This window comes from Lathamus discolor, chromosome 6 (assembly GCF_037157495.1).
Source record: "Lathamus discolor isolate bLatDis1 chromosome 6, bLatDis1.hap1, whole genome shotgun sequence".
NCBI classification, from domain to species: domain Eukaryota; kingdom Metazoa; phylum Chordata; class Aves; order Psittaciformes; family Psittacidae; genus Lathamus; species Lathamus discolor.
Window position 1 is genome coordinate 36,008,844 of NC_088889.1, and position 12,942 is coordinate 36,021,785.

General features: G+C 48.1%; 1 protein-coding gene across 12 annotated transcripts in view; it reads right to left on the reverse strand.

Moving 5' to 3' along the window:
- The window catches only part of NRXN3 (neurexin 3), an 894,623-nt gene that overhangs the window by 372,203 nt on the left and 509,478 nt on the right, over positions 1 to 12,942 (reverse strand). For 2 of the 12 annotated variants that reach the window (XM_065685953.1, XM_065685952.1), the window contains exon 1: positions 6,579 to 6,822. The exons of the other annotated variants lie outside the window; for them this stretch is intronic. In XM_065685953.1, the coding sequence (XP_065542025.1) occupies positions 6,579 to 6,822 (244 nt within the window). Of the gene's footprint in view, positions 1 to 6,578; positions 6,823 to 12,942 lie in introns of those variants that run through there. 12 annotated transcript variants of the gene reach the window in all.

A 12,942-nucleotide genomic window follows, 5' to 3' on the forward strand; every position in this document is an offset into this window, starting at 1 on the left:
CAGCCTAAATATACATCCCCAGATCTAAAGCGTATAATCTGTAAACTACAGTAACAGGCAGATCATTTCCATTTGTTTCTTATGTAGCAAAAAACACAATTTACACCCAAAGCATGTAATTATATTCAAATTCTAAAAGACAAGTATCGGAGTACTTTAAATTCATAGTTTAGGGGAAAGTCACTCAGGGTATAAGTAGTTATATTTTAATGTGCAAAAACAACACACACAGAGTGCAAGAGAAGTAATTTGTGCGAGTGGTGAGAGAGCCATGGTGAATCGTAGGCCCCCGGCTCTGGCAGCTTCCTGGAATTTGGCACAGCCAGCACACCAGCCGAAATGTTCTCCTTGCTCTTTCACAAACACCAGTGCTGGCATTTGGCATTGGAAAACACTACTGACATCTATGTCCATAATCTGAAAGTGTCTTACATGTCCTTCAAGGACAGATCAAAGCAGGCTGCTCTTGTAAGTTGCTCCAACATCCAAAGACCAAGAGGACTATTGGGCTTACATGTACTCCTGCGGCTCTCAACCAGGTATCTCAAAGCACACAGGTGAACCAGGACTGCTCACCTCATCTAGGAGATAAACAGTTTTCATTTCACAAATGAAGCAAAGTTAGGAGGAAAGGTAATGTTTCGACAAGGTCATACAGCAAATCAGAGCCACTGGTCAAAAGCTTGTCTTCTTGTGTACAGAGGTTAGACAGAAGACATGAAAAATACCTTTTTCTCACTAGTGCAAGTGACCTTTCATAGTTATCAAAGCCCACCAGAACAACAGAAATGCAAAACCAAAAAATGTCTGCTAATCAACACAGGACTGTCATCCTGGGCAACCACACAGAAAGGCAGCATTCTTAAGGCACAGCACATGGAAACGGAGAAAATAGAACGGTCAGCCCGTGTACTTCCCAGACAAAACTTCTGTTCCTTGCATTTAGAAGCTCTAGCTCTTTCTTGGTTACCTTCTGTATGGCAAACCATGGAACTTCCCCACTGCCAGCTGGAGACTATCCCATCCTTGTCAGTATTCTCACCTTAAATGACCCAGGTACATTTTCCTGCTTCTAGGGAGAAAGAAAGGAATTTGACATAACTGTAAGGAATTTGGAGCTTTGAACAACATAGCATGTAATAAATCAGTGACTACTGTAGCACTATTCAAGCTCATATTTTCATGTCATGGCAAAAAAAAAAAAAAAAAAAAAAAAAAAAAGAAAAGACCAAACAAAAAAAAACACAAACCAAAATCATCCACAAGGAAAACTGGTCAACATCTTTAAGGAAAATTTCTGCCATTTCTGACGCAGAAATATTATAAAAAGTAGCATTCTCATTCTGCAGCATTCTGACGGCTAGTTTGTGTCACATAACCCAATATTCTTTACAACTCCAATATCTATACAGAGCATACAAGAGGCTCCTTCACCTGTCTTTGAAACGCAGTCACTTCTGCAGTAGAATGTGGCAGATGCTCGACAAGTCAGGGCTATATTACCCAAAAGCAGAAATGATAAAGGGAAGAAGAAACCTCTCTTCAGTCTAAACTGCAAAGGAAATATAAGGAGAAAGAAAGCCCTGATCTAATTCTGGCTCAGGAGTAGCATTCCCACTTTCGCAAAATGTGCTATGAGATACTGAGCAAGCACAAAGTAGCTATGAGAAGGGATTTTTTTTAAACACACATCTTAAGAGACTGTACCTCCAGCAGCACAGGTCTGAGCAATGTTTCAAACATTGGGACATAATATTAAATCGGAATGACAGGATTCAACAGTAACATCAGGCTTCTCGTGTCCCAGATCTCATAAGATCATTGAAATCTCCAGGGATCAAGTACCAGGTGAACAGACTAAAGCTTCAATTTTGCAGATCAACACAAGCTCTTCCAAGTTGGAACAGTTAATACTGTGCACAGAATGAGAAGTCAAAGCACCTGATCAGATACTGTTTGATATAGAAGCATGCAAAGGGTAAGTCAAATAGTAACTTTGTTTTGAAGAAACAGCCTTTGCATAAGCCAGACTTTTCCTATGTTGAGCAACTGAACGCTGTGCTTTCTCAGAAACATTACAGAAGGGTGGGGGAGTTGGGGCCCAAAAAGCTCACTTATGATCACTTGAACACACTACAAGGGACTAGTGAGTTCTGATGCTAAGACATTTCTAAGACAGAAATAGCCGGCTTGAGACAATTTAAGCAGACTTCCCCTATCTTTAAAAATATTAGTCATTGTTAATGTCTCTGAGGAAGGTAACATAAACATTCAGGCATACAGAATCACTAGTCTTTGCAATAAAAAATTAGGCTTCATTGTTGATAGGAGACTAGAGGCAAGCCACAGAAACTAGACAGACTTCTAGCTTTTCACCTTGTTAGAGCTGAACTGCAACCCTAATTTCAGCTCTGAATGAAGTTAATTTTATTGGATCACTGACTGCTCTGTACAGAATGATATTCTCCCCTTTTGTTAAAGCTAACAACCATTGCTCAAAGTAATCTGATGATGAAGGAACAGGGAAGGTCCTGCTTGGTACCAGTGAATGGGCACTGCCAAGGACTGGGAATTAGTTTTCTATTTTATAGAAAAGGCATGATTGCAGTAACAAAGACACTTGAGACGAGGAATAGGTCACACTGGAGGAGCAGCAAGGAACAGGATATATGTATTATAAAGATACACTGTCATGGCTGTGTGTGGCAAGCTTTGACACTGGTCTGCAGAATACCTGCCTTATGGAAACTCTCTTCTCATTTGTCTAAGCAAGCATTCATTCTCATTTGCTAATTTAAAAAAAGATGTAAGAGGTGGAAACGCTTTATATAAATGACAGAACTTCTAAGAAACATCTAAGGCCTGAGAGTTACTCCTACAGGATTTGGTGACTGCTCACTGCCAGTCCTCATGACAAGCCTCCACTTTTCACTGCGACTTGTGCAACAGCCTGAGCAAGCCTAGTTCCCACAAAGGGAAACCAAAAGAGAAACACCCCCATGCCCACCACTGCTCCCACAGCTGCCCCCACACAGCAGCAGTCCAAAGGCTGGGGCAATCTGCATGAGGCATCACACATCGCCTCTGTTCACCCCCACTCCCCATCCATCAGGCAGGGCCAGAGAAAAAACAGCTGGAGGAGAAAAGATGAAACCAAATTAATTAATTCATCACTAAGACAAAACATGCACAAATCTCTTCATTTTATCTGTCAACCAAAGACATGCATTATTCATCAGCTGAGGCGATGAGGACGTGGAATGAGGGGCTGTGAAGCCACTGCTGCAGGCTCTGGTGGAGCAGCTGACCCAGCAGGGTGCTAAATAGCTAGGAGGAGACAGGAGGATTCAGCACATGTAGACTTTCAATAAACACAGTCCCAACTTTGTTTCACGGTTGGATTTTCTTCCTCCCTCTATCCCGCAGGCCCTTTGTGAAACAAAGAGGAATTGCTGGTTTCACTTTCTGCTGTTCAGGGAGAAGGAGTCTGCAGCTCTAGGAAGGTCCTCACATGGAAAAAAGATTTCTTGTGACTTGCTGAAACCCCCTGCCTGGCCAGCCTTACACCCCTGCTGACAGAGAGGCAAACTTGTTACAAAGACTTTCTCCTTGAAAAGATGTGCTGTGCCAAGTTTTACATTTGCAGGTTGCAGCTCAGCTACCGGAAAGCACTAGAATTAACTCTTATAACACCAGCTGGGTAATGACGGCCAGATCCTGCTTCTGTTCAAGTCAAGCTACAGACAAGTTTTCCACTGATTTTAAAGGAACACTAAGCAGACTCCAAATGAGTGTTCACTGCTTCAGAGACATTTACTTTTCCTCTGTGATAGATACTAATCTGCTTCTTCAAACAGATTTAAATCCACTGGGATATAGAAGAAAAAAGGAAAATATGGTTAAATACAAGACCAAGTCCTGGTGGTCAGCACTGCGGGATTGGGAAGCAACAGAGTAGGGTGGCCAGGATCCTGACCCGATTCCTTCTGAAACCAGTACGAACACAGCCACCAAGTGAGGCAGGAGTCAGAATGAGGTTTTTATTTCCTTCTAGGAAAAAAAAAACCCCAAAACCAACAAATTAAAATCCCAGGAAACACAGGGAGGGCACGGCCTCCCTGGGATCTGACTCCTCAGCACTGTCATGGATCCAAATTCCAAGGGCCTCTGTTGTGCAACAGTGAAAGAAAACACACATGTGTTTACAAGACCAGATGTCTTTGTGGTCTCTTTTTTCCCTCCCCCTCTCCCCTTATTCATTGCCAAGGGGGGTTCCATGCCAGCTTTGCTGGATGGCATGATTAGTAAAGGAAAACAAATATTAGGCTGCCTTATGTACCAGCCTAAGCTCCCCAACCTCTCCATTTCCCTTGATTCCTTACTGCAATGAGAACATAGGAAAAATGCCCGTCTCTCACTGAAGTTTGTAACAGCTTTTGCCCAGGGCTCTTAAATGAGGCTTTGCTGGGCTTTCAGGACAGATGGAAAAGTCATCACGGAGAAAAGAACTATCGTTTCCTGACCAGAAAGCAGACCGTGGACTCTCCTGCAGACTACTGCCTGATTTTACATCAAGGCTAACCACTATCACATTTTGTGACATCCTTCTCTCTCCTCACAAGTGACCTATGAGTCAGATTTTGCTACCTCCTTCCATCATAGGAACACTCAGATACAGAAGCTGGGCTGTTGGAAAGCGTTTGGGGCAGGGACTGGCTGATCCCTCACATCCCTCATGTTAGCACAGTAAGGACTCTCTCACATGGTCCTTGAGTATTGCTGCAAATAACAAGGCTCCTGCTGCTAATGATTAATAAGCCATAACTGAGTCTCACATGGGTGGTGCTTAACAGATGGTCTTGATGTCTGGCATGGCACTGGTTCCCTTCCCATGTGGGGCCTGAATGTGTTCATCTCATTTTTTGGGGGGTGAATGCAAAATTTGGGATAGAAGTGGTAAATCGATAGGCTGACAGGTTGCTGCCCCTTGTGCCTGCAGAACTGGCTGTGCACCTCCAGTTCGACCTGTTTCACCCAGCACAATTTCGGTCCCGAGCCCTCTCCTCTGCAACACGGTGCTGTTCTGCAGCGCCCTGGGCTCTCCCTCATACACTGCTAGAGCACTGTTAACCTGCCCTGCCGTGCTCCCACCACCCTCTTCCTGTGCCCTCCAGCAAGTCTGCCAAAGCACCTCCTGCTACAGCAGCCCTGCTCTGTTGGTGCTCAGTTGTGACCCGCAGCATCTGCCTCTTGGCTTTGTTCCTGTGCCTGTTCCCTCTCCAGTGCGCCTCATCTCAGACCTGCAATACTGGGCTCCTTCTACAACTCTGCTAGTGTAAACTGGAGGTCCATTCATTAGTGTGCCATTTGAACTCTTCAGACTGCTCTGCTGGTCATCCAAGCACTTATCTGTGACACTCCAGCTTTCAATATCCCTGTAACAGTGACACGGCCCTGCCAGTACATCCTCCTAGCACCTACTGCAGCCATGTCATGCAGCATTTCAACTGTCCCAGGGCTCTCCCCTTCCTTTTCCTCTCTTTGCAAGTGGTCCTCTCCCTCATTTCTGACTCCGGTTCTTCTGGTCCTGCACAGATGTGTTTTGGCAGCTGAGTGCTCCTAAGCTGACCCAGCCCTGCAGAGAAAGGGCCAGGCTCTGGCCTGCCTGCTTGATGTGGCTGAAGCCAAGGGACACAGGACAGAGGAAAGTGGAGATGAGGGTGCCTACCATGTCAGCCAGGCCTGGGCCAACTCCTCTCAGGGTGGGCAGATTCAGGAGAGCTGGGAAAGAGACACTGCTGGTCCAGCTGCTGAGCATTGCTCAGCATTTCAGTGACAAGATACTGGCAGGTGTCCCCCTGCCCCTTGGGGTCCCTCAGACCCCTTCTTTCCCTTCTCCCTGATGCCCGTGTGGAAACCCACTCCCTACTATTTTCTGCCCCTGGGTTTCCTGGGAAGCAACTGCCAGGCACTAAGCAGGGAGCCGGAAGCAGGTGTAAGGAGACCTCACCTTTTCCTTTGTGCGCCCTGAGCCACCCGACAACTTCACCCAGGAAAGCTGAGAGCAAGAGAGCAAGCAGCAGGTCAGGGCCCTCCCGCATCGGGGCGGCCGGCGGGGAAGACGCGCTGCTGCAAGAACCATGTCAGCCGCTACGACTCCGTCAAGGACGGAAGCCACGGAGTTAGTGATGCTCTCTCGGAGGACCCCCAGCCCCAGTGGACTTGGGAGCCGGTGTCCCTCTGCCCTCCCCGAGGCTCTCAGCGCTACCCCCTGGATGGAATGGCCCAAGCCTGCACCGGCACTCCCCAGCTCCGTCCCGCTGGAGCACGCTGGGGAGGGGGGAGGAAGTTGGCTCTGAAAGCGGTCCGTCTTCAACCCCCAGCTCTGCTCGCGGAGGGGGCAGGGGAAGAAAGCGGAGTTAATGGGGAGGGGAGCTAACGGCAGAAATATGAGAGGCTGCGAGGACACCCCCCACACACACCCCGCTCCCCGGAGTCCCAGCCATCGTCCCTGTTCCCCCTCTGCCGCTCCAGCTGCTCTGCAAAAAGGTTAGAAAGAAACAAGAGTGGGAACCCACCGTGTCCTCCTCGGAGGGAGACAGGGGAGCGGTAGATAGAGATAGGCACAGAGTGGTGCTTGCTGCCGTGGAAGTGATGCTCATACTGAGCCTGAGATACAGACGAGGAAGAGGAGGCAGAAGAAGCCACGTTAGAGGAACTCCACACAGAGCTGACGATACATCCCCAAAAGAGGGAGCACATCCACAGGGTCCAGGCGGGGCGGCGTCCCGGGCAAATGCTGGGGTCTATTCTCAGGTGCATGGTCAAGGCACAAGACACCTACAGACGGGCAGTCTGAATTCCAGCCAGAGAGAGAGAGTAAGGTTCATGATGCCAGGGGACCCATGCTAGCAGAAAGGAGAGTCGCTTCCGAGGCTCTAGGGCGGGCGTGCGTGTTCAAAAGGCAAAGAGACTGTAAGTGTCTGTGCGAGAGAGCGAGTGCAAGGAGGGAAGGGGAGGGAGGGGAAAGGTTAGTAACCACACACAGAAGAATAAGACGCGCCGTTTCCCAGGGCTGGATCTACTGTGCTGGGAACCCGACGACAGCACCAAGCCTCCAGGAGAGCGCAGGGGAGCCGCTCATGTCAGCGCGGGGGTCCCGGAGCTTGCACTGATCAGGTTCCTCCAGGATCACGGGGTCCCTGAGGACTTTTCCCTGCCTGCGATCCCCGTCTCTCAGTTTGCTGAGAGGGACTATCGAAAACGAAAAAGAAGAAATAAGCCAGAGACCCCAGGTAGATTTTTTGATTATTTTTTTTTATCCTAATTCCAGGGGGGTTCTGTTGCTTCTCCACTAGCAAACGTTGCAATGCAGAACTGCTAGGCACACGCACACGCGCACACACACACACAGAGATCTGGATTGCTATCCTCCTTCCACCGGATCCAGGAGACCGAGGGCTCAAGCCGATTAACCCTGCGCAGCCGGGGAGGGCAACACCACGTCTTCCCGGACGGCCGGTCGCGGAGCAGAGCCCGGGCCCGGGCGGCGCGGTTCCGGGAGCGGGGCGCGGAGCGACCGGGGCGCGGAGCGAGCTGAGCCGGGGGCGGGAAGCTGGCGGCCGGCGCGCCAAGTGCGGGCAACTCGGCCGCGCAGGTGAAAGCGCAGCCTGGGCAGCCGGGGAAGCTGCTCCGCGAATGGGCGAGCCGTATGCAAATGTCCCGGCCGCTGCGAGCCAATGAGCACGGCGGCAGCTCTCCGCAGAGGGACTGGCTGGCTCCGGCGGGAGGCGGGGCTAGAGGGCGCCACTGCCCCCGCCATTCATGCGCCGGTGCCTTACACACGCACCGGCCGCCCCCGGCCTGCTGGGGGGGGGGGGCCGGCCCCGGCCCCGGCCCCGGCCCCGGCCCCGGCCCCGGCCCCGGCCCCGGCCCGGCCACTCGGGCGAGCCTGGCGGTAGCGGTGGTAGTGGCGATGGGGGCAGCCCTGCTGCTGCCAGCAGTGGGAAACAGTCCGGATCCCAAAACTATTCGCAAAGGAGTTCCCCGCTCGGCCCCGGCGCACGGGAGCGCCTTGCACCTCAGCGGGGGACCAGCGCCCGGCATCCACCGCCGCTCAGGCGGCTGCGGCTGTCCTCCTAGAGCGGTCCCTGGGGAATAGAGCCCGCTCCTTCCATGCGAAACGGGATGCGCCCGCTTTCTATGGGTGCCTCTTAAAGTGTGTGCTGTCGGGAGAGAGAAATGTAACCGCTACCGGCCCTCTCGATGGCACAGGGACGCCCCTAATTAATACCGTCCCCACCGCTCAGACCTGTTCTGAGTGCTCGTCCTGCGGCCGCAGCTGCACAAGAGCGAAGTGAGAACCGGGAAAGACCGTGCTCATTAAAACCCCATACTGCTTGTATAGTAATCACAGAATGGTTTGGGTTGGAAAGGACCTTAAAGCTCATGCAGCGCCAACCCCCCAGCCAACCTTCCACTAGACCAGGTTGCTCAAAGCCCCACCGAGCCTAGCTTTGGACACTGCCAGGGATGGGGCAGCCACAACTTCTCCGGGTAACCTGTGCCGAGGCCTCACCACCCTCACAGTGAAGAACTTCTTTCTAAAATTTTTTTTTTTTTTTTTTTTTAACGCTCCTGCAGTAGTAGTCTGAGTCCAGCCAGGGGTATTTGCACCTAATCCTTGGAGAGCAAGGACTGCAGCCAGTTTGCAGCCCATAAATTAATAAATAAAGGCAGCAGTATTATCTAGTAATTTACTGCCTATCAATTTGCATGGTAGAACTCCCCAGCCGCACCAGAGAAGCCAGGCATCAGTGGTGAAGTGACTTAAGCTAGAGTCAATAAGGAGCTTTGGAAAAGGAGCCAGCCAGACCCAGGACTCCTAACATTGTGCTGCACTGCCTCCCTCTTCTTCATTTAGTCATTCAAACCAGAATAAACTGTTTATGACTAAGTTTCCTTGTTTTCGCCCCCCAGACACACGTTTGTAGGTGTGCACAGATGCGCACGCCTTCGAAACCTTTCGTAAGTATTTCCCCAATGCAGAGATGCAATGTTTTCGGTCATTGATCTCGATTTGGTACAGTATGTCAGTAACTTGTAATGATCAGCCTGAGCTGCACACCTAGTACTTCTAGCTGAGCCTGATATGCTTGCAATTTATTTTCTAGAAACTTACATTAAAAGTGATCTAAATCAGGGGCTAGCGCAGTCAGAAATACTTCAGTGTTTTGCTGGGTTTAATCGATGATTGTAGATGGTAAAGCTGGAAAGCAAGAATATTACTTTCAAATTTATCCAGCATCTGCCACCTAAGAATCTCAGAGTGCTATAAAATCTTTTATAAACGAAGCCATTCAGCACCTTTAGGTATTACTTTGCCATTCTGCAGAAAAGGAAACCGCAGCTCAGAGGCACTGGGCCAGTTAGTGACTGATAGACATGGGAACTGAACAGAACAGACACAGAGATTCTCTATCGTAAACAGTACATGCTGTTAGTATAAACGTTTGACTGATTTGGTGGCCATTTGTTAGCCTTAAAGTGTGAATATTAGCTTTCCTCCCAGCAGGGCTCACAGCTGGAGACAGGGGTGAGTGACCTGTGGTGCTGGTGCCTGCTGGCTGGCAGATTTGCAGTGCTATGCATAGAGCATGGAGGAGTTCCTGGCCTTGAGTTTTGTTGAGGAAGCTGGAGTTGCTGCCATGTATTTGGTGGGATATCCAGAAGGATCCCAACTTCAAGAGGAAGCCGCCTCCTGCTCCTAACTGCACTTGGGAGAAGAGGCAGAATATAACCTGGCATGTCATTCTTGCAATGTGGCTGACCTGTGAGGATGCTGCTAGCATCCACCTTGAATCCCTCACCACAGAAGTCCTAACTTTAACCCAGTTCACAGACAACGTACTCTAAAATATTTATTGTGTAGTTAAACTATAGGGGGCTTGCTTGATGGGGGGGAAAGGATACGTATTAAATACACATCACTGAAAACCTTGTTTGTAAATACAGGAAATCTGTTCTGAATACATTTCAGACACACCTAGTTATCAGCAATGCAACAGTGATCTGCCTCCCATCATTTTACTTTTTCTCTGGCTAAAGCATCACAAAAAGGACCAAACATATCAAACACTACAGGATCAATCACTTAAAAATGGATTATAGATCTAAATATTGAGGACTTACTGCTGCTTCTCCAGAAGGCAGTGGTGGAAAACTCATTCATTTATATGGAAAAGGGATGTGTTTTAGGAAGCACAGTTCTAGAGAGAAGAGCAGAGGAACTTCACGGATACACTCCTTGCCACTTTCCTGCAACTATTTGCCCTGTTGCTGAAAGAGGTAAGAAAAGAAACAAAAACCAAAAACCAAAAAGAGGGACTTTTTGTTGAGTGAAATATGGTAGCATCCTTGGGCTCTTAATTCCCCTTTAACAGTCTGTCAGACCACACCCACTTCTCTGTACTTGAGCCCCTGCTCATGCTGGCCACCTCTTTGGCTGCTGCAGGTGGCACAGCCCTTAATGAACAATAAATTACCAAGCTCCAAAACAAATCACTGATCTTTTCCTCACTCAGTCTGCCACCAACCCTTCCCCACATACAGAAGGGTACCAGCTTAGGTGCAGGGGATGTACAAAGGAGATGAGCATCACTTCAAACTGCCCTGGCCAGAGACAGAAAATGCCTAGGAACTCCTCAACAGGAGAAACAGCTGCTGTGTGCTGTCCTGGGTAAACTGCCCTAGACAAAAAGGAGAAAGGCCAAGAAAGCCAAACTGTAGGAGCACAACATAAAAAACTGGGAAGCTGGCTATAAATACGTCATAGGGTTCTGGTGACACCATAAAGTACTGGCACTTCACTCTGCCTTGCTTTATTAGGTGTCGGTGGATGTATTTACTACCCTGTAATTCACAGGTGACTCATTTATTTAGCACTACCACTGCAGGAAGAGGGCAGATTTCAATTGCAGTTTCCCCTCTTGGGTTGCAAGGGAAAGTTTATAGTTAGAAGTTTCAGCAACATTATTCCCACCGGATTTACTCCAAAAGAAGAACTGTTATTTTCCTATTATTTTAGTTCATCCGGGTAAACATACAATCTATATGCCCTTGCATCTTCAGAACTGGGATGGGTACCTTAAAGGATGATCATCGTAAGTTGCTTCCCACAGATAAGAGAAAAGTACTCTCTTTTCTTACATAGCAGAGGGACACCATATTCTGCAGAACTGAGAAATAATAAAGCAATTGTTTCTGAGTTTTAGAATCCCAGAAAGAGAGCCAGTTGGCTTCAAGCCCAGGAAAAGTACAACTCTTTCTGTATTTCTCATTAAATCTTAGCTGTTAATTACTTTGCTGCACTCAGAACTGGAAAAGTCAGCTCTGCTCTAAAATCGCAGATCTCGAACTGGATCCAAAGGGGAATCGCCATTAGCTTTTAGTAATACAGGGTGACTGCCAGAGATGACAGCACTGGCTCCACCCAGCACAAACTAAGGAAGTACAGCATTAGCTAGTGCATTGCTATATAATAAGGTTAAGAGAATAAGGTCAGCTAGAGCAGCCTATCACTAAACAGCTTTACCCAAACAGAACTGTTTTTCCTAAGGCTCAAAACAGTCCTTTTTTTTTTCTTTTTTTCCAAATGTACTTTTCCAAGAACAAGGAGGGCAAGAACAGGTTCCGCTTGTGATCTTAAAATAGTGTCTTCGAAAAAACAAAATAAACCTGAGGGGACTGCATGCTGTAGAGAGCTTAGGACTGGCATATAGACACCTTTGTCTTTAGCAAGCTACTTCAAACACTGTGACCAAAAAGCTGGTAAGTTCCTCAGTCCTGCCAGCAGAATCAGCTGCTCTGAGACTAGTCCCTGGTGCCACACTGTCCTTGTCATCACTGCTTCTCTGCAGGCAGCCTCAAGAGGCAGGTAAGACCCAGCAACACCAAAGAATTATTAGTGTCTGCTCATTCAGAGGGAAAAGGAAGGGTTGCTCCAGGCCAGGGCTGAAGACCACGCACACAGTTGCTGCTATGCAGTACTTTTTCTGTGTGTAACAAATGAGCTGCAGTCCCTGTAGTTCTTGGTTTTATTCTGTACCTTTGAAAATAAAGTGCAGTCTATTCTCAGACTTCTGTGCTTTCCTTTAGCATTCAGTAAGTTCAGTTGCCTACAGAAGTTCAGGCCTGTGCCTTGCATGTTACCAGTGACACAGGGCAGGTCTAATTCTCGTTTCAGTTCAGCTCCAAGGGACCACAGTTTGCCACAAGCAACTAATACAGAAACTTTGGAACCTCGTTTTGTTCTCATTCATGTCAGGGGGAGTAAATTCAACAGACTCAGTAGACTGACAACCATGAGGGAAGATCTGACCCTTGATGTTCATTTGAGAGAAGTAAAACGCAAGCTGATTACAACCAGTTACCCTGAGCTAGCACTAAATTAGCCAAAAGCAACAGTAACCACTGGGAGCTTTGACAGAAGATGTGGGGACAAACTGAGTTCTGTCAGGTGTCCAAATTAAGGGCCAGAAATCCTGCAACGTTCAGGCTTTCATTTTCTGAAATTTCACACCTATAGTCCTATGTTAGTGGAAACAAGCAAGAACAAGTGGGCACACACATAAATACAGTAATATATCTCTTTTTGATAGGCAGTGATCAATTAGGAAAGAGGCAATGTCAGAATTTGTTGGTGCAAACTGACAATAACATGTTAGAATTGCCCCTGTTTACTAGAACGTGTATAAAGGACAATCCAGTGTACTCAGCACTATGTAAACTGACAGAAGCATAGAGGCCCTTCCCCGGAGAGCTTACAGACTTGCTGGAAAAGAATGAGCCAACATCGCGGGCAAGTTTTATGAGCAAATGACACTTTTTTGGCTTAAGTCTGCTAGTCTGTGAACCCAAGAGAATGGAAAGGCTTAGACACTA